The following is a 19,989-nucleotide window of genomic DNA, read 5'->3' as shown; positions in this document are numbered from 1 at the left end:
GGGTCTTAATCGCTGGATGTGGGCTTTCTCCGGCTGCGATGAGCAGCAGCGCCTCTCGAGTTGCAGCGCGCGGCCTTCTCACTGCCGTGGGGTCTCTTGTTGTGGAGCCTGGCTTCAGTAGCTGCTGCCCGTGGCCTCAGCAGCTGTGGCTCACGGGCTCAGTTCCCCCGTGGCAGGCAGGATTCTCCCGAACCGGGGATCGAACCGCTGTCCTCTGCATTGCAAGGCAGCTTGCTAACCACGGAACCACCAGGGAAGCCCGAGAAAGCGCTTCCTTTTTAAGAGGTAGGGGATGAAGACAAGGATACCAGGAGAGGAGTGTTTTCACGACAAACCCTAGGAAGGCTGACGTTTCATCTGTGTGCCTTCTCCTCTCCACGCACAAGCGTCCTGATGACTTAGGGTTGAGAATACTGTACCTCCACTGCCCTGGGCACGTGGTGGGGATGGGCAGTCACAAGGACCACAGACAGAGTCCAGCTGAGGCGATGGGAAAGCTTGTGGAGGTGAGGGAGGGTGATAGGCTTTATGTGTGGAGGGTCTCTAGAGATGCCGCAGAAGGAATCCCTTGTCACCCCTGGGTCTGAAGGGACAAGGGATGAAATAGTATCTCCCAGAACCCCCTGGAGAATCTGTGTGAGTAGAGACTGAGTCCCAGCGCTGGGAAAGAGGGAGTGAGATGCTCTGAGACCTAAAGCTCGTGTCCTACTCAATGAGACAGGAACAAGGGCAGTTCTAGTCAACAACCCGCACTTCCGTTTAACATCATCCTAGAAATGTTGGCCAATTCAGACGGACAAGAGTAGTCAATTAGAAGCATACAAACTGAGAAAGGGCTTCTCTGGTTGCTCAGTGGTAAAGAGTCTGCCTGCCAAAGCAGGAGCCACTGGTTCGATCCCTAGGTCGGGAAGATCCCCTGGAGGAGGAGATGGCAAACCACTCTAGTATTCTTGCCTGGGAAGTCCCATGGACAGAGGAGCCTGGTGGGCTACAGTCCAGGGGTCGTAAAAGAGCCCAATATGGCTTTATGAGAAAATAACAGCCACCAAAATGGAGAGAGAAGTAAAACTATCTCTCCTTGCAGCTGATATGATAGCATACCTGGGAAACCTTAGAGAATCAATGACAAAACAAACTAAGAATTCAGTAAGGGAGCAGGCTATAAAATGTTCTACTAGCAAGGAGCCCAAGCAGAAACCAATCTCGGGTCAACAGAGTTGGATTGGGGAAGCAGGGGGCTGGAAAATGACCATTTGAAGGAAAATCTGTTCTAGAATTGGACTCTGCACCAGGTTTGGTTCATGGGGACGATATACCCAGCATATCATGGAGCAAAGCCCTGCATTAAAGAAAGAGGCCCCTTGTCCCATTGAGTGAAGAGTTAAGCTGGTGCTAAGCTTCCTGGTCGAGCAAGCTCTGGCACGCTGCTTGCTCTCTGCGGGGTGGGGTGCATGAGAGGCTCCAGAGAGAGGTCTGAGCACGAGAGGGGAGAAGGGTGACATCTAGGGCAGCAGGGTGGTGAAAGGATCAGTGGTTTGGGGACCACCTGGCAGGGGCAGAGATTTCTTCCTTGTAATTACCCTTGAAATGGCAACCATCTTGGGGTGGAAAAACCAGTGCCCAGGAAGGGCCTTTAAGTGGCAGGGTGGAGCCCCCCTTTCTAGAGGAAGAAATTCATTACCTTCACGTTGCTTTGTCTGCCCAGATGTTTCAGCAGCCACTTGGCTCTGCAGGCAAGGAAACTGCTTATTACAGTGCTTTATGTAAATCTAGTTAGGAAAGAATAGAATGTTTGAGACTGAACGTGTATAGAGCAGGGAAGAATACCTCTGCAGACACGCGCCGCAGACGTAATGGACTTTGGAGCAAGCGTGGTGGTGTTTGGTTTTTAAACATTTAGGACGACACTATTTCCATTCTTAAAAAAGGACCCCATTTTGATTTTACTCTTGAATATAAATTTTCATAACTTTTCAGAAAAAGTATACCTATGAACAGATATAAGCCATTCCTTGCTCCTAGACAGGACAACTCAACACCCCAAGATGTCAGTTCTGTCCAAGGGCACAGGTCAGTCCCTGGTCAGGGAACTAAAATCTGATTCCGCATGGCCAAACACAAGAAAATAATCACTGACAAAGTGGTGACTTTCTGTAAGGGAGCACGAGAAAGAAAAATATGCAATTATCTGTTCCCGTGTTCAGAAAGATTCACGAGAACAATAAACCGGAAACTAAGACTAGCTGAATTGTTAATTGTAGAAAGAAGTTTGATGGGAAGACTTAAGTAGAAGGAATAAGTGGGAGGAAAGTGACACTTCTCAGAGTTTCCTTTTCTGTACAGTTTTAACTCTTGGGATCAAGTTAAAGAATAAAGAAACAGGAATGGCAGGGTGACCCTGTGATGGAACACAAAAGTGCAGTTCAACCTCACCTTGTTTCTGAAGACTAACATAGCTGCGCTCGGGTAAAAGAGAAAAGAACAAACCCTATGAACTTTAAAGCACAGTCGCTGACTATATACCCTCAGGCTAAAGACAAGACCTGGAGAAGCCTAGTTAGTGCATTTGTTCTTCACAGTAGCACAGGTCAGCAATTCTGAAACCACTTTCTGTGTGTCAGAGTGTTGAGCAAATAAGTAAATATATTTGAGATAATGGGAGCCAGATTTCTCATTATTTGAGAAGGAGGTTACAAATACAGAAAGGGGGAGAAGAGGAACTTCCCTGGAGGCCCAGTGGTTAAGACTCCATGCTTTCAATGCAGGGGCTGCAGTTTCCAACCCTGGTTGGGGAACTAGGATCCCACCTGCTGCTCAGTGTGGCAAAACAAAGTGAAATAAAATAATAAAATAAAGGAGAGTAAAATGGACCTGGTGCTGTTGGGTTGGAACTGAGAATTTTCAATTAATTAATGGTGTTGGGTTTTTTTTTTAATTCATGGGTTTTAGGATGGCTGGACAGATGGAAAAAAAGGAAGGAAACATATGCACTTTTTTGTTCTTTCCTAACACCCAGATTTGTTTTTTAAACACCATTCTCCTCTAAAAGGAACCATAGCTCCTTGGAGAAAAGACCAGGTCCTGGGCTGGTCCTGGGAAAGTTCAGGATGGGTGTGGAACCTCTTCTTATTGCCAAAAAGTAAGGAAGTGCTGAAAGATGACAGGGCTTTGTCAGCAGCAGACAGACATCAGCTTGAAGAAGCTTCTACTTGCCAAATCTGGGGTAATAGGGGCATGAAAATAAACAATGATAGGAAAAATCTACGGAATAAAGAAGACTCCACAAGTTCACTCTGCTAGAAAGGAAGAAAGAAAAGCATGTGCAAGTAGAATAAAAAGCTCTTCCTTATAGTAGCTTGCAACAAGTACACCTGGAGGAAATGATGGAGTCAGAGAAACCACTCTTTAGCAGCATCCAATAAATAACTGATGTGAATAAAATCATCATCTACAGATGCTAAGACTAGTAGATTAAATTTCATGGGAAATGGGATATTTGTCTCCCCACAAGTACTTAATTAACTACAGTGGGAAACTGGCAGCTTGGCGGTGGAAACCCCCTCGCACACCCCACCTTACCCAAGTGGGTCAACGGTAACGCACCAGTCCTGGGGCCGGCAACACCAGGTGCTTCCTGACGCGGGGCATTGAGAAGGTGGTGGTTGTTTAGTCGCTAAGATCCTGTGCTGGAAGAGACCTAGGGCAAGAGGAGAAGGGGGCGACAGAGGATGAGATGGCATCATACACCCAAGACATGAATTTGAGCAAACCCCAGGAGATAGTGAAGGACAGGGGAGCCTGAAGTGCTGCAGTCCACGTGGTTGCAAAGAGTCGGACGTGCCTGAGTGACTGAACAACAGCCACGATGATAGGAGATGTACCACGCTGACATAAGATGTTAATTATAGGGAAACCCGCTGGGGTGTGGTTGCGGGAGTATATGGAACCCTGTGCGTTCTGCTCAGTCTTTCTTTCATTCTTCAGGGTCTCGTCGTCGTTGTTGTTTTGGTCACACTGTGTGGCGTGCAGGGTCTTAGTTCCCCAACCAGGGATTCACCCGGTGTCCCCTACGGTGGGAGCTCGGAGTGCCAACTACTGGACCCCCAGGGAAGTCCCTGATTTTTTTTTTTTTTTAAATAAACCTAAAGCCACTCAAAAAATAGAGTCTATTAATTAAAATAAATTCTAGATTGTGACACAAGCATTATATGAAATTCAGATTTCTGTGTCAGTAAAATTTCATCGAAACACAGCCAGACGTATTTACATGTTGTGTATAGTTGCTTTTGTGCTTAGACAGAAGGGTTGAATAGTTGCCATGGAAACAGTGTGGCTCACAAAAGACTATATAATATTTACTGTCTAGTCTTTACAGAAAAAAGTTTGCTGATCCCCGAGTTCGATAACAGTGTTGTGCCAATGTCAAGTTCTTGATTTTGATCATTGTATGTTGGTTAATGTTAAATCATACCCTTACTTTTTCGGAAAGATACACCGAAGAATATAGGGATAAAGAGACATTATGGCTGCAACTTACTCTCACATAGTTTGGAAAAAACAATTATGGACAGACTATGGAGTATCCTATGTGGTAAAAAAGTCAACATTTGGGAAATCTGGGTGCTGGGTGAAGTTCAGTTCAGTTCAGTCACTCAGTCGTGTCTGACTCTCAGTGACCCCATGGACTGCAGCACACCAGGCTTCCCTGTCCCTCACCAACTCCTGGAGTTTACCCAAACTCATGTCCGTCGAGTCGGTGATGCTGGGTGGAAGGGCAGGTAGGAGTTCATCATACAGTATCCTCACAAGTTTTCTGTGAGTCTGGTTTTATTCAAAGTAAAAGGTTGAAAGCAAAACGAAGAACAAAAGATCATGGGCCTTAGAACCAACCAGAACTTGAATCCCTGATATGCTGGCTCCGTGGCCTCAGAGAAGTGGTTTCGCCTTTCCAAGACTGTGTCCTCATCTGACTTGTAAAGCGTAGATGAGATAATGCCTGTAAAGGGTGACTTGTAGTGTAGAAAATCAGCATTGATTCCAGGTGACCAAGCTGAAAGGTCTACAGTGCCTTCAGGAAAATGATTCCCAGATGTCTGCTTTCCTTATGGTCAAGATGAGTCAGTCCATGTTCTGAAATGGCAGCCGCGTTTCCAAACAAAAGGCCCTCTGTTGGGGTAAGTGAGCCATGATGATGGCTCCAGTTGAAGATGATGGACTCTGATCAGCCTGAGAGGAGCGTTGAGAAGATGCTTGCTGTGATCTGGGGACTCCTAGTGGAGGGGTTAGGACATGGTCTGAGTTCCCATGTGTGGTGGCAATGTTATGCTGAGGATCTAGGATCAGGACTGCCTTGGAAACTGGGCCTGAGAGGTTGTTGTTGTTTAGTCACGAAGTCACGTTCAACTCTTTTTGTGACTCCATCGACTATAGCCTGTCAGGCTCCTCTGTCCATGGACTCTTCCAGGCAAGAATACTGGAGTGTATTGCCATTTCCTCCTGCAGGGGCTCTTCTGCAACCAGGGATCAAAGCTGCATCGCCTGCATTGCAGGCAGGTTCTTTACCACTGAGCCATCAGGGATGCCCCCTGTGAGTTCTATAACAGCATTGGTCTAAGGTTGCAGGTGAAATCGTTACTGTTGTTGCTGTTTACTCGCTAAATCATGTCTCTCTCTTTTTGACCCCATGGACTGTAGCCTGCCAGGCTCCTCTGTCCATGGAGGTGATGCTCAGACATCTGGTATTTATGGAGCAATATCAGGGGTAAGAAACAATGGTTTGAGTTTATCTTGAGTAATACAGACCAAAGACAATAAATGCTTGATGGACTAGGAAGGTGCCTCAGTCTGAAAGCTGAGTCCACAGGACGCCCTCCCCGTGAGCAGTTAAGTGATTTGGCAGTAGAATGGATGCTGCTCTGTATGAGGTTGGAAATGGAGAAGATTAGATAAAAACCTATGAGTGCCTGGGATGCTAGGAGATATGGAAGCCTACCAGAGCAGCTGACCCCAGACATCCTTCAACAGGAGGACAGGTGGGGCCTCTGCTTCTGGGGCGCACCCAGGGGAGGCGTGATGGTTCTACTCTTGGGCAGTCCACATTCCCACTTTGCCTGTAACTGAAATAAGTGCTCCTCCTGTTATATTATACACCAAACACGGCTAAGGGAAAATGATCTAGAGCTTACTTCTTTAATAGCATTCCAGAAAGGTAGATTGATGATGGGTAGCTTTAAACGTCAAACCCAGAAGATAACAGAAGAACTACAGTAGTAACACTGCTGTGCCTGTGTGTGTCACTGACCACAATTATTTGTAAGCAGTAACATACAAATGTGTCATCTCTAAAAGCAATAACCTAAAAACGTATTATCTTTAAAAAGTCAAATAGCTAGTTCAACCAACCGTTTATACCTTTGCTAAGTGAGTTCGGAGTCCCTCAAACTGGAAATGAAGATTTTTTGCAACCCAGCTGTGTTAATCTAAACGCTTTTTAGCCCGGCTTCAGATCAGGTTAGTATGTGTGTGTAAGAGAGATGGGAGAGGGGGCGAGAGGTTCGGGGAAGAGACGTTACCTCTAGACTTTGTGAACGGTCCAAAAACAGACTTGTTCTACGCCTTCTTCTCCTCTCCTTCTCCTTGACCACCCTCCTTACCCCAAGAGGAGGAAATGCAAAGCCTTCCTCTGTGCTGGAAGTACGAAGTTCTGGGATCTACAACCAAGAGGAAGGTTTAAGCACCGACGCTGTGACAGAGCACCTTGTGTATCTTCACGCTTCCTTCTTAGGGAGCCTGAGACCGCGCCAGGTGTTCCGTTTCCTAGGCGACCGAGAGATGGAGAGAGGAGGAGCCCGTCACTCCATGTTAGTTCATGTCAACACTGGGGTTCAAATCCGGACCTGTCCCATTTCCTGAGTCACCTCTGTCGTGACATGTCTCAAGTGGAACCTTTCCTTTCCCGCCAGGAGCAATAACCCCCTGGTCCCTCGATAACCCCGTGCTCCTCTGGGACTGCTGGTCTCCGCTTGGCCCCCGAATGCCTGGCTCTCCATTCTGAAGCCGCTGGTCCAGGGTCCAGCATCTTTCACCCTAGACCATCTCCCTGAGCATGTCAGAGCCCTGTCACCCTCCTCGCTCCAGTATGCACGTTCTTGGGAACAGAAAACACTATTCATTTTCTTTCCAAAAGCGATACTGTGCATTCTTGAATAGAAGGCAACTTTTTAAAAAATTGATTGTACTTTTAGAGTGAAACTTTTTTTAAAAATCCTTAAATTTTAGCTTTTGAACTTTTTTTTAAAAACAGTGATGCTCAGATATAACGGTTGGTGTTCCCAATGTACTACATTTGAAAAACCATTTTTTTTTCCCTGATGATGAAATGAATGCACTCCAAGTATAGATATAGTGGAAAATTTGCACAAATATAATGAAACTAAAAACCACTTGGAATCTTAACTCCCAGAGATTACGCAGAAGAGCACAATGAAGAAACTAAAACCGTGGTATCATTCTACATCCGCCTTCTGGAGGTAGCCAACGTTAATAGGTGTCCTGTGTTTGTCTAAGAATGCACATAGGAGTACATAGCTTACATAGGTGGGATCATATCATGATGCTGTTTTTAAGCCTTTTTTTTTATTACCAACAAAATAAAAATGTCCATAACTAAATATCTACTTCATTTTAAGAGTTCAGGGGCTTCCCTGGTGGTCCATTGGTTAAGACTCTGCTTTCACTGCGTAGGGCATGCGTTCCCTGGTTGGTGTAGCCAAAGATTAATAAGAAAGAAAGAAAGAAGATCCAAAATGAGCAATCCTTCCAATCATCAGAAAATATTTTGTATAATATATTGTGTGTGTGTATGTGTGTGTGTCGTATTTTTAAGACGAAAAGTATAGAAGAATATACATTTCTAAGAAGGACTTCTTTGGATGACTTTTCTGCTTTGTACTTTCCTGTGTTTTTCCAGTAACTACACTCATAACTTAAAGTAACCACAGCTAATATTTTGGTATATTTCCTAATAATTTTTAAAAGTATATTTTAAAGCACCTGTGGAATCATGCTGCATGTAGGAATTTCCACACTCTTTAAATCTTCTAATGGTGTTCAGCGGGCATTTGCCTGTATCACTGATGGCGTTATGATATTTTTTCATGTTGGGGATACTATGATTTTTTTTCTTTCCTCTATTGTGGGCTGTATGTACTATTTATGATTTTTTTCACTGTGCAGTGCTGTGAGGAAATAGCTGTGACCCTTAATTATTGTTTCCCTGTCTGAATACTCCTTAGAATTCAATCTTAGGGATATAGTCACTGGGTGAGAAGGTATAAAAATTTTAAGGCTCCCATTGCAGATGAACAGACTGGTTTTAAGAATTTCTGCTCTTTAGTTACAAATTAAATAAAGTCTTGTTCATTGGTTATAATAAAATGGATGCTACAGGTGACTGTTATTATCTTATTTTTAAAGCTGGTCTTTTAGTCCTATTCTTTGACATATTTACAAATATTACGAATGTGTGCTAAGTCACTTCAGTTGTGTCTGACTCTTTGAGACCCAGTGGACAGTAGCCCTCCAGGCTCCTCTGTCCATGGGATTCTCCAGGCAAGAATACTGGAGTGGGTTGCCAACAAATATTATATCTAAACATAAAAACCATGCTTCTTCCCCCCAAATTTTTCAAAAATGCTTCTCAAATTAAATGCAAGCAGTCATCAGTGGATAAAGAAGTTGTGGTGTGTGTATATATATATATAATGGAATGTCACTCAGCCATCAAAAGGAATGAATTTGAGTCACTTCTAGTGAGGTGGAATGAGAAAAACAAATGTCGTATATTAACACACATATATGGAATCTGGAAAAATGGTACTGATGAATCTATTTGCAGGGCAGGAATACAGTGGGGAAAGGAGAGGGTGGGCTGAACTGAGAACGTGGCACTGATATATATACATTACCACATGTAAGATAGATAGCTAACGGGAAGTTGCGTGTAATACAGGGAGCTCAACCTGGTGCCCAGTGACAACCTTGAGGGGTGGGATGGGGTGGGAGGTGGGAGGTGGGAGGGGGGTTCAAGAGGGAGGGGACAGGTGTGTACCTGTGGCTGATTCATGTTGTACGGCAGAAACCAACACAAACTGTAAAGCAATTATCCTCTAATTTAAAATAAAAAAAAAACAGGTAAGCAGTCACCTTAAAGAAAGTTTAAAAAATAAAATCATCCTAATATAGCCACAATTATTCTTTTGCCGAATCTCCCTCCCTTGCTTTTCTGTGAATTTTACACAGTTGGGGTAAAAGTATATGTGGGTTTCATATCCTGTTTTTTAAAATTGAAAATTTATTGCAAGCATTTTTCTGTGTTGTTATGTAATCTTCATAATTATCATTTATGATGACTGCAGATTGTCCCACAGGCCTCATTTCCCCAGTGAACTCTTATGTTTTTTCCAAACTTTCACTTTCATAGCACTGTGGTGAGTGTGGACTATGTCTTTAGGTTTGAATCCTCAAAGTAGATTGATTTGACTCTGAATATAAACTTCTGTTCACCCTAAACTTTCACCAGCTTATCCTGGTCTGTCTTCTAGGTTAGTTTTAAATATTGAAACTTAACTCCCACAGCCACGTGACATTCGGGGGGTTCTGCCTGGCAGAGCACGCAGCCGGAACTGCGATGTCCTCAGTAACAAGGTGTCCCTGGCCCTGTCCTGTTTGCCAGGTGAGCCTTGGGGCTCCGCGTATTTCAGCCCGAAGCTGCTGTTGTTTAGTCGCTAAGTCGTGTCTGACTCTCTAGTGACCCCGTGGAGGATAACCCACCGGGCTCCTCTGCCCATGGGACCCCCTAGGCAAGCATACTGGAGTAGATTGCCATTTCCTCCTCCCGGGGATCTTCCCGCCCTGTGGACCAAACCTGTGTCTTCTGAATTGGCAGGCGGATTCTTTACCACTGAGCTAGAAGGGAAGTGTACCAAAACAGAGCAGTCTCCTCCCGTGTCCCGGTGGTACCCAGTGCCTGCCCCTGGCTGCTGATCACAGGAACCGTTTACCAAACAGCCTTTTCCAACAAAGAAAAAAACCACAGAGGTGGGGAGGTGTTGTTATGTAACCTGCTCCCCGCCTTCCCCCCCCCTTTTTCTCTTTCCTTTTGTCAGAACAACATCAGCTCGGGTTAGAAATGCATTTAGGGTGTCTCCTTTCTGCTAAGGCAACCTAGCGACTCCACCTTCGGAGATGCAAATTTTCCATTTTGCCAAAGTTCATAAATGCTTCTTTGTGGACCGTGAGCCGTGTGGTTCTGCCCCCAGAGCTATCTCAGATCGCACAAATAAACCTAGCCGTCTTCACCTGGCTCAAACTAAGCATTCCCCATCCCCCCGCCCGCCCCATTCATTGTTTCCCTCCTCGCAGAATTTCCTCTTGGCCTTCAGCTTCACAAGCTCAGTCTTCTCATCAATATGCCCTGTGCACTGCTGCCAAACCTCCAGTAGTTTAGTGCGTATGTTCCCTTCATCATTTTTCTTTGTTCTGGAAGCCTGTGTTTGGTTTCTGCACCTTCCCACCTCCCCATGCCTAATTCCACCATCACCGTGGCTGGCTCTAGACATGACTGTCTGCCATCTACCTATTTATTTACAGAACATCCGAGATGGAAAGAGCCTTTGCAATCTACTCACACATGCAAAATCACCACCCCCCCAATCCCCTTTGCATAGAAAACTTCGTTAGGTGTTGCCCCCTACCCCAGAGCCCAGCAGCCTTCGGAGCCTAGGTGAAGGTAGCTGGGTTTCTGCTGAGCCAGAGAAGACAATGTTATCTCCCCGCGTGGACAAAGCTTCCTTCTTTGGATTTTCCACGCAAGAAAAGGACGCTTTATTCTTGGAGCCCAGCAGCGTATAAGCAGAGCCGATCTCAATGGGTTATTCATGGTGTCCAAGAGAAATACCTCTGGAGCTGTATTTCATGTGAGATGGAAGTGGGCTTGGCACCCAGACAAGGGGGCTGCCTGCTCGCTGGCATGCCCTGTGCCTGTTGGCCCGGCCCGGCCCTTGCCCCGGGTGGCCAGGCTCTTCTTAGCCAGCCAAGGGCTCCCCCTCACCGCACCTGGGCACCACGAGGCTCTGCCCGCCAGGGTCACAGAGAGGCGCTCTGGGTGTTTTGGCCTTTAAGTATTCTACTTTTCTCACTGTGTCTAACGCTCCACTCCGTTCCCCGAGCCAGACAGAGGAGGAAGCGCTTTCTGAGCGTGGTCCCTCTTCTCAGCGCAGGGTGCTCTGGAACCCACCCTCCGAACAGAGTACCACCTCACTGTCACCTCCGCCCTGCTACTACCCTCACGCCCACAAAGTATTTCAGAGACATCCTGGCGGCTGCACTGACGGGTCTGATTTTTGACTTTAACAAGTCCTACTGAGAGCTAGGGGGCTTCCCAGGTGGCACTAGTGGGAAAGAACCCGCCTGCCAGTGCAGGAGACCACAGGTTCGATCCCTGGGTTGGGAAGATCCCCTAGAGAAGGGCGCGGCAACCCACTCCAGGATTCTTGCCTGGAGAATCCCAGGGACAGAGGAGCCTGGCGGGCTACAGTCCATGGGGTCGCAAAGAGGCAGACACGACTGAAGCGACTTAGCAGGCACCGAGAGCTATGCCTGCTCATTTCCTGGGAATGCAGAGGAAAACCTTCCCCCTGTGAGTTAAACAGGTAGAATGGAGCTGAGGAAATTCTCAGAGTGAGGGTTTCCCCCTCACCCCCGCTTTCCTTTTCTTGGGGGAAAAAAAAGTTTATGTTGACTCTTTTGCTGGAGATACAGTGCACATTTCTACCCTTCCCCCAAAGGGAAGTTTGTATTCTTTTAAATAAAAACCGTTTTAAAAGCCGAACTCAAGCCTAAAAGGATCCAAGGTTCTCCTGAGTTCTCAGAAGGTGTAGATTTATTTACTATAGTTAAAACATAATTAGTTCTCGGGGGATAGTGTGTCTTTTAAACGGCTTTATTGCCACCATATTAGTTTTCTGAATAATCAGAAACTTCTGTTATGATTATGCTCCAGTGTGCAGACAGAAACACGCCCTAAGTAGAAACAAATGTCAGGAATTGCTAGTTGTCACTCGCAGAAGGGGACACCACCGGGGGAAGGAGGCATTTGATAGGATATTCTGAAGAAATATAACCTAACAATGTCTTGGATAAACTGAATGATAGCTTGGGCAGGTACACGTGCCCCACCCCCGAGCCCACCTTTTTTCCCTTATTAAATGGTGTTTCCTGCATCCCTTTCCCATCATTCTCACTCCAGAAGCTGGGAATGGGCTCAGTATCCCTTGAAACCCGGAAGACGGCCCTTGCTTACTAACACTTTCGCGAATGGAAGCAAGCAGCGTCCCCCACCTTGAGCCGGAGGCTCCCACGTCCTGTCCCAGTTCTGGCTCACCGGTCTTTCCCATCGTTTGCAGGTTGATGTTTGAGATGCCGCAGGAAATGGGTTTAATAGCCATCGCAGTCCGCCAGACGCAGGGCAAAGGTCAGTCATCTTTTGTTACTGTTTCTGTTGTTTTTGTTTTCTAAAATCTGTGACTCTCTCGTGGCCAGAGGGCCAATTGATTGCATGTGCTGATCCTCGAGCTGACTCAAGTCAGAAGTTGTTTGTTTTCACATTGCCCTAAAATGGAGGAAGAGGAAGGGAAATTGATTAGAAGACTGAACTTCAGTAGAATTCAAGTGTACCCTCCAACCAAGATGTTTATTAAATCACTTGACAACCGCCTGTGATTGTTTTAATGTTCTTTAACCTACATCTTGTAAATTCCTCTTCCTGACACATTGCCGTTCGTGTCACAAATGCGTTGCCGTTTGTGAATAATAACTATGTTAGAGAGGCATTTATTTTCCCGAAGGTTCTCTGGGAGGTGCCTTCCGTGTCTAGACCGAGTGTCACATGTCTTTCATCTGCCAGCCCCCACCCTGGCTGGCACTGGAGTTTGCATGGAGTGGGCCCTCGATCAGTGGGCAGTGCCTATTCACTGAGTGCCCACCAAGGAGCAGAGGGCTGTCCAGAGCTTCCACCTGCTGCTGACCTTCAGAGGAAGGAGCCCACATCCTCCCAGAATCCACTTGGGGTCCAGCTGCAAGCAGATTATTCCTGCTCAGGGGTCATACGTGGGCCACTGTCCCCTGCCCCTCCCCACCCCCAGCAAGTACCAGGCAGACCCCCAACTTTTAATTCTCAGAGGCTCTTATACCCTTTCCAGAAGAAGCAATGAAATGAGAAATCCACTGTTTCCACTTCTTTCTCCTGAGCATGTCTTTTGAACATAACTCAAAGAAAGAAAAAAATATTATTCGAGGCTGTGGTGCTCAATAAGGTAGTTTAAAAAAAAAAACAAAGAGCCAGGGAAGAAATTACGTTATACCTCTCTTTTGAGAGATGTATACTCTCTCTTTTATTTCCTCAACTTCTTTTTTAAGAAAAATAACTCAAGGGTTAATATCAGGAATCATTTTTCAAATTCAGCTTCCTTTAAAAAATAAATAAATAAATAACAGCAAGCTGTAAGTCATATACCATCCAGTCCCCCCACTTAAAGTGTACAATTCAATGGTTTTGTGAGACCATCACAATTGAGATCACTTCTAAAAAACGTGGCTTCCAGGACCTCTCCTGGATCAGTGTAGGTTCGGTCCAGTTTCCCCACTGTCTCTGTTTCTGCCTGAGTTGCCATATGGTGAGAATTAAACCAAGAGTGAGGTTCAGACACTGTGTAAGACTTTGAATCATCAAAGCATGGATGATATGAGGCAGAACATTATGCTAATTATCGGGAACTTGTTCAGCCACAGAGCTTCAGATTTTAAACAGCTTCTCTATTGTTGAGTTAACCCCAGAATCTCCAGGCGTTTTCATCAGTCCCGGTTTGTTCCAGCGGGACAGATCCTCCATTTGTGTTTCTGAGCCCTCCACATTTTTTCTGGCATTATGTGCACCTCAGTCTGCTCACAGGGCAGGCTGGCCAGTTTCCTGACGGGGCTTGTGTTCCAGGGCGGGGAAAGAATGCTTGGCTGAGCCCCTTGGGATGCGCCCTTTCCACCCTGCTGGTCTGCATCCCACTGAGATCCGCGCTGGGACAGAGGATTCCGTTTGTCCAGCATCTGATGTCCCTGGCCGTCGTAGAGGCGGTAAGATCCATCCCCGGGTACCAGGTATGTGCAGTTCATCACTGATACACCCCTGCCATGCACGCACATCTCTGTTTAGGCGTGTTTGTAGTGTGTGTGCGTGTCTGAATGACTGCTGTGCGTGGAGCCTCAGCCTGCTTTTTGTAAAGCTGGCAGCAGAGAGCTCCTGGAGTTTTAAAAGTGTTTGATAGCAGCTTCGGGCTTGCTGGAATGTGTTCATTTCCCAGAATTTCCCTTCTCTGCTGTTGAGAGATGTGTCCAATGTCCTAGTAAAGGCAGGCCTTTCTTTTCCTTTTCTTTCTTTTTGACTGAAGCACATTGGACTGGGTGAGTCTATTTATCCATCGTGTTTTCTGGTGAAAAGACTTTTTTTTATAGGCCTAAACAAACCTCGGGCACCCAGTCTGTGTGCCTCAACTTCACAGTCATGGCAGGAGGTGGGGTTCCAGGTGGCCCAGTTCAAGGCAGTGTCTACTCGTGGGCCATTCCCCAGAGGGCACAGGCAGCCTTGCCCCGGCCACTGGACCGCTCTGTTTCTGTTACCCAGGTTGACCACTGGCACTTCATGGAGACTAATAAACTCAGTATCCTCTAATCAGTCAGTTCAGTTCAGTTACTCAGTTGTGTCCGACTCTTTGCAACCCCATGGACCACAGCACACCAGGCCTCCCTGTCCATCACCAACTCCTGGAATTTACCCAAACTCATGCCCATTGAGTCGGTGATGCCATCCAGCCATCTCATTCTCTGTCATCCCCTTCTCCTCCTGCCTTCAATCTTTCTCAGCATCAGGGTCTTTTCCAGTGAGTCAGCTCTTCACATCAGGTGGCCAAAGTATTAGAGCTTCAGCTTCAGCATCAGTCCTTCCAATGAACACCCAGGACTGATCTCCTTTAGGATGGACTGGTTGGACCTCCTTGCAGTCCAAGGGACTCTCAAGAGTCTTCTCCATCACCACAGTTCAAAAGCATCAATTCTTCAGTGCTCAGCTTTCTTTATAGTCCGACTCTCACATCCATGCATGATGTGATATGACTCAGTAAAATGCGTTGCTCCTGTGTATCTCCATAGCATTCTACTCAAGACATTTCTGCTTGACTCTGGTTGGTTCAGGGCCATCCTTCACTCTGGAGCAGGAGGTCCTTAAGGAAAAAGAGCCCCCAAGAGTATTGTTCCCTGCCTTAAGCCCCACCCCCACCCCACCCCACCCCCCCCCGCCCTCCTCCCTAGCACATGATGGCCCCCTGTGCTGTGGTTATGGATCTTGGGATAATCAATTTAATTCCCAAGATGGGTGTCTTCAGAGTGTTTCTGATGGCGGTACACAGTGATGAGGGAGAGGAGACTGAGATTCCTGTGTTCTTTAGGTCTCCTTCCTCTAGCCCCGCGGGGAACTTTAATACTCCAAGTATTGCTCCAAAGAGGTTATCAGCTGTCTGAAAAAGAAGAGAGCACGAGACTCCCTATTCCTGCCCGTTTCTAGAATATTCTGCTCATCTTTGTGTTTTCTTTTTTTTTTTAATTTTATTTTATTTTTAAACTTTACAATATTGTATTAGTTTTGCCAAATATCGAAATGAATCCGCCACAGGTATACCCATGTTCCCCATCCTGAACCCTCCTCCCTCCTCCCTCCCCTACCCTCCCTCTGGGTCGTCCCAGTGTTTTCTTTTTTAAGTTGGATGACCTCTCCCGGTCCCTTTGTGTCTTGAGACTGCTTGATTAATTCGCAGATTCTCCTTTTAGGACATCAATTTGCGAGTGAAGTGGCCCAATGATATTTATTACAGTGACCTCATGAAGCTTGGTGGAGTTTTGGTTAACTCAACACTTATGGGAGAAACATTCTATATACTTATTGGTAAGTTCTTAAAGCCCTTACCCCCAGAATTTTTAGATTAATAGTCCTATTAATTAGTTCTATAATTTTTAGATTATAGAAATAAAATGGCTCACACATGGCTCCATTGAGGGGAGTGGATTATCATCTGGGATTTCTTTTTCTTTGAGCTTTGACTTACAGAACACAATATGTATGCAGAACAGGCCAGGTGGGTAGATAGCCTTTCAGAGAGTTTAGCATTTGTACCTCTGGCCGTGGAAACCACCACATGGGTATCTCATCAAACAGGCGTTTTCTTACACCTCTCTACACTCCCGCTTCTTGTTGAATTAGACATGATGAAAATATCCACTTTGTTGCTTGGTAATAAGAAAAGAAAAGTTGATTTCAAGGATGGGTGTCCTTGCATTCTTAATCTGACCTTCCCAGGCCATGGAAAATTTGCCTTCTTTTTGACCTTCAGAAGACACTCCAGGCTGGTCAGGGTGAGGTAAAGATTCCCCGTTTCACCTCAGCACTTCCTCATCAGTCAAGGGGGTGGATTCAGAAGCAGTTCGAGAAGTCCTAGGTGTCCCTGATCATCCAAGCATCACCTTCTCCCTAATGCCCAGAGGAACTGGAGTGGGGTTCAGAAATCAGCAGTGGACAGAAAACGTGTGATGGTGTGTGGGCAGTGCCAGCCAGAGAAGACACGGCGTGTGTTTCCAGCGCTGCTGCCAACTGGCAGTGTTATTCGAGGGAAGTTATTTCCTCCCCTCCAAGCTCCGTCTCCCATGTGTAAATGAGTAACTGGGCTGGATACAGAGGTTCTGAATAGGGACAAATGATGGCTTCAGGGAGCTGAGGAACTCTCTGTCAGTGAGGGGAAACGAAACTTGCTTCTGATAGAATCCATAGCTTTTATTGACGTCTTAAGGCCGTGGGAGGTGAGCAGGGGGCACAGAGGGCATCTTTGGGGAAAGATTCAAGAAGTCACCATCAGTGGCGCCTGCTGGTCCTTAGAAAGACACAGCCTAAGCTGACAGCAGTCCACGTGGCTCTTTTCCCAGGACCGTGCACTTTCTGGGTACACGGGAGTTTTTCAGCGCTGCAGACGCTTAGGTGAATGCCGTGTACCGGCACAGGTACTCCGCTGTTGTGTCTTGTTGGTGAAACTGCGAACGAATGACTGCAAAGTCTTCCCTGCTTTGTAGTTGTTTTTTTCCCCAGGTGTCATTTACACTGGTTTGTATTTTAGTAGCCAGTATATTAAAAAAAAATAACAACAACCTTGGGCCAGCCAAGCCTTCCCTTCATACCGAAAACAGCTCAGAACATTTACCAAAAAGTACTGTTGTTATGAATGTTATTATTCTATCTAAGACAAGTATTTGGGAACTTTTCTTCTCAGAGGCCCTGGAAAGATGGTCGGCTCACTTGCCTAGTTCTTGCAGTATTTCACTTCTTATTGAAGCCCTCTTTGAGGCTGATTCAGGCCCTGTTGAAAACTAAGTCTCAGCTTTTCTGAAGACCCCCCTCACCCCCAGCCGGCAGAGAACAGCGGTGTTAAGTAACGACAGAGATAAGCCGGTAACTCTCTCCTGAAGCCTTGGTTTAGGGGCCTGTGAAAGAGCCACTGAACGTGGGTTGGCTCTCTGCCAACAACGTAACCCTAGCACCAAAGACTTGCAAGGATAAAGCATTAAAAGATGTGTTTGGGGTTATGCCATGATCGAGGTTGGAAGTCTCTGAATCCAGAGTTTATTCCTTAAGACCTGAATAAAATTCTTTATTTTCAAGCATGTGTTCTGTTATTCAAGTAGAAAAAGAAACAAGAGATTTTATTTTATATCTGGTTCAGCACTGAGCTCCCATTCTTGGCTAGACCACAGGAAGTATCATTTAAGAAGCAACTCTGTTTTGTCCTGTTCATCCCTTTCTGCTTAATTGAATCCAGTGTGACTTGCTTTTTTTTCTTTTCCAACTAATGTGTAATACATTTGGAATGGCTCTGGTTTGATGAGGATAGTAAGGGAAGGATGAAAAAGAAAGATGGATTCTGAGATATAAGTCCTTCTCTAATTGGCCAGAGACAAAAAAAAAAAAAAAAAAACTCGAAATGAGGACAAGAAAGCAGCAAGTTGAGCGTAAAAGCTGTAACTTTATCCAGGCGGTCGAGAGAGACGTGTGATGTCTCAGTAGGTTGAGCTGCTCACCTTGTCCATCGTTTCTCTCTGTTCAGGCTGTGGATTTAACGTGACGAACAGCAACCCTACCATATGCATCAATGATCTCATCACAGAATACAATAAGGAACACGGGGCAGAGCTACAGCCCCTGAGAGCCGACTGTCTCATCGCCCGAACGGTGACCGTGCTGGAGAAGCTGATTGACGTGTTTCAGGACCAGGGGCCCAACGGCGTTCTTCCTCTCTACTATAAATACTGGGTACACAGGTCAGTGCTGGCTTGTCTGCATCCTCTTAAAATCCCTTTACTAAGGCAATAGTTTAACATCTTAAAGCGAGAAAATAAACACAGGTCTGGGTAATCCTCTTTGACTGATGGATAAACCTGGGGGATACCACCTTGAGTGAGCGTCACCAAGAATGGGGACAAACGGGCAATCCCGTGCCTCCAGGTGGGACGCGCTGGGAAGGACACTGCATCACTGAAGGCTTTCCTGCCCCAGTGTGTGTTTAAACCGAATCTGATTGTGAGGCATCAGGCAAATCTTAAATTGGGGAACATTCTCGGTAACTATCATTTTCAAAGGGAGACCTCCCAGCCTCAGCCTGACCTGAGAACTTTGTTAGAAACACAAATTTTTTTTTTTTCTGTGTTCAAATTCTGTTTTTCTCCTTTGCTGACTTCTGTTTCTTTAATTAAAAATTTTTTATTTGGAGGATAATTGCTTTGCAATGTTGTGCTGGTTCCTCCCGTACAACATTCATGTTGTATGCATACCTATGTATCCCACAGGTATACATATGTCCCCTCCCTCTTGAACCTCCCCCCCCCCCACCCACCCTCTAGGTTGTCACCGAGCACCATGTTGAGCTCCCTGTGTTATAGAGCAGTTTCCCACTAGGCTGTCTATTTTATGTATGGTAATGTACATGCAGAAATGCAAATTCTTGACTCCTCCCCTGGGGCTGGGGCCCAGCATTCCTGTTTTAACGAGGGCTCCAGCAAGCTTTCAGGCACCTTAGTTTGAAAAGTACTGATGCTGACCAATAGGGGCCTCTACCTTTTAGCAATGTCAAGGTCTTAGAAACAAAGAGAAGGTAGGAGATTTTTGAGATTAAAGAAGACTCACGAGGCATGACAGCTGAATGCAATATGAGGTTCATAATCAGATCCTGGAAGGGAGAGAGTACCCACAGAAGACATTAATGGGATGATGGGGACTTTTGCACAGGGACAGATAATCAATAATGTGTCAAGATCACATTTCTTGAGTGATAATGATATTCTGGATTTAAGAAGATTATTCTTATACTTGCCGAAATATTTAAAGTGTCATGATGCCTACAACTTATTTTTAAATATCAGGAACCCCCCTCCACCCCGCATAAAAGAGCGTGTGCGCACGCACACTGAGGAAGAACTGCAAACGTGGAAAGTGTTATCAGTGAGTGTAAGTGAAGAGGGCACGTGAGGTTTGTTGTACTATGTTCCCGCTTTTCTGTCGGTCTGAAATTCTTCAAAATAAAAATGGGGGAGGTGCAGCTTTTATACATTTAAAACTGTTAAGGCTATAACTCAGTAGGTGCATTTGGAAAAATATTGAAAACAAGTCAAATTAGCATGCATTTAACTTATAATTGATGCACCCCAACTCAATAAAAGTCTTCTTTTCAGAACAGCTAGAAAGAGGCCAATCTTATCTCAGCCAAAAAGCCTGGAGGGTTGCAGTGTTTCTTTAAAGTGCTAGAGAGTGAAGGAAGTGGCGCAAAAAAATCCTTCTGGATGTTCAGAATT

At 45.8% G+C, this 19,989-nt stretch overlaps 1 protein-coding gene across 5 annotated transcripts in view; it reads left to right on the top strand.

Moving 5' to 3' along the window:
- The window catches only part of HLCS (holocarboxylase synthetase), a 214,160-nt gene that overhangs the window by 190,558 nt on the left and 3,613 nt on the right, over nucleotides 1-19,989 (top strand). For all 5 annotated transcript variants that reach the window (XM_027548789.1, XM_027548791.1, XM_027548793.1 and 2 more), the window contains exons 7-10: nucleotides 12,465-12,532; nucleotides 14,048-14,208; nucleotides 15,931-16,045; nucleotides 18,249-18,462. In XM_027548789.1, coding sequence (XP_027404590.1) covers nucleotides 12,465-12,532; nucleotides 14,048-14,208; nucleotides 15,931-16,045; nucleotides 18,249-18,462 — 558 coding nt within the window. The remainder of the gene's footprint in view (nucleotides 1-12,464; nucleotides 12,533-14,047; nucleotides 14,209-15,930; nucleotides 16,046-18,248; nucleotides 18,463-19,989) is intronic.

This window comes from Bos indicus x Bos taurus, chromosome 1 (genome assembly GCF_003369695.1).
Source record: "Bos indicus x Bos taurus breed Angus x Brahman F1 hybrid chromosome 1, Bos_hybrid_MaternalHap_v2.0, whole genome shotgun sequence".
Classification (NCBI taxonomy): domain Eukaryota; kingdom Metazoa; phylum Chordata; class Mammalia; order Artiodactyla; family Bovidae; genus Bos; species Bos indicus x Bos taurus.
The sequence above is the reverse complement of the archived record's forward strand: the minus strand, read 5'-3'. Positions and strand labels throughout refer to the sequence as shown.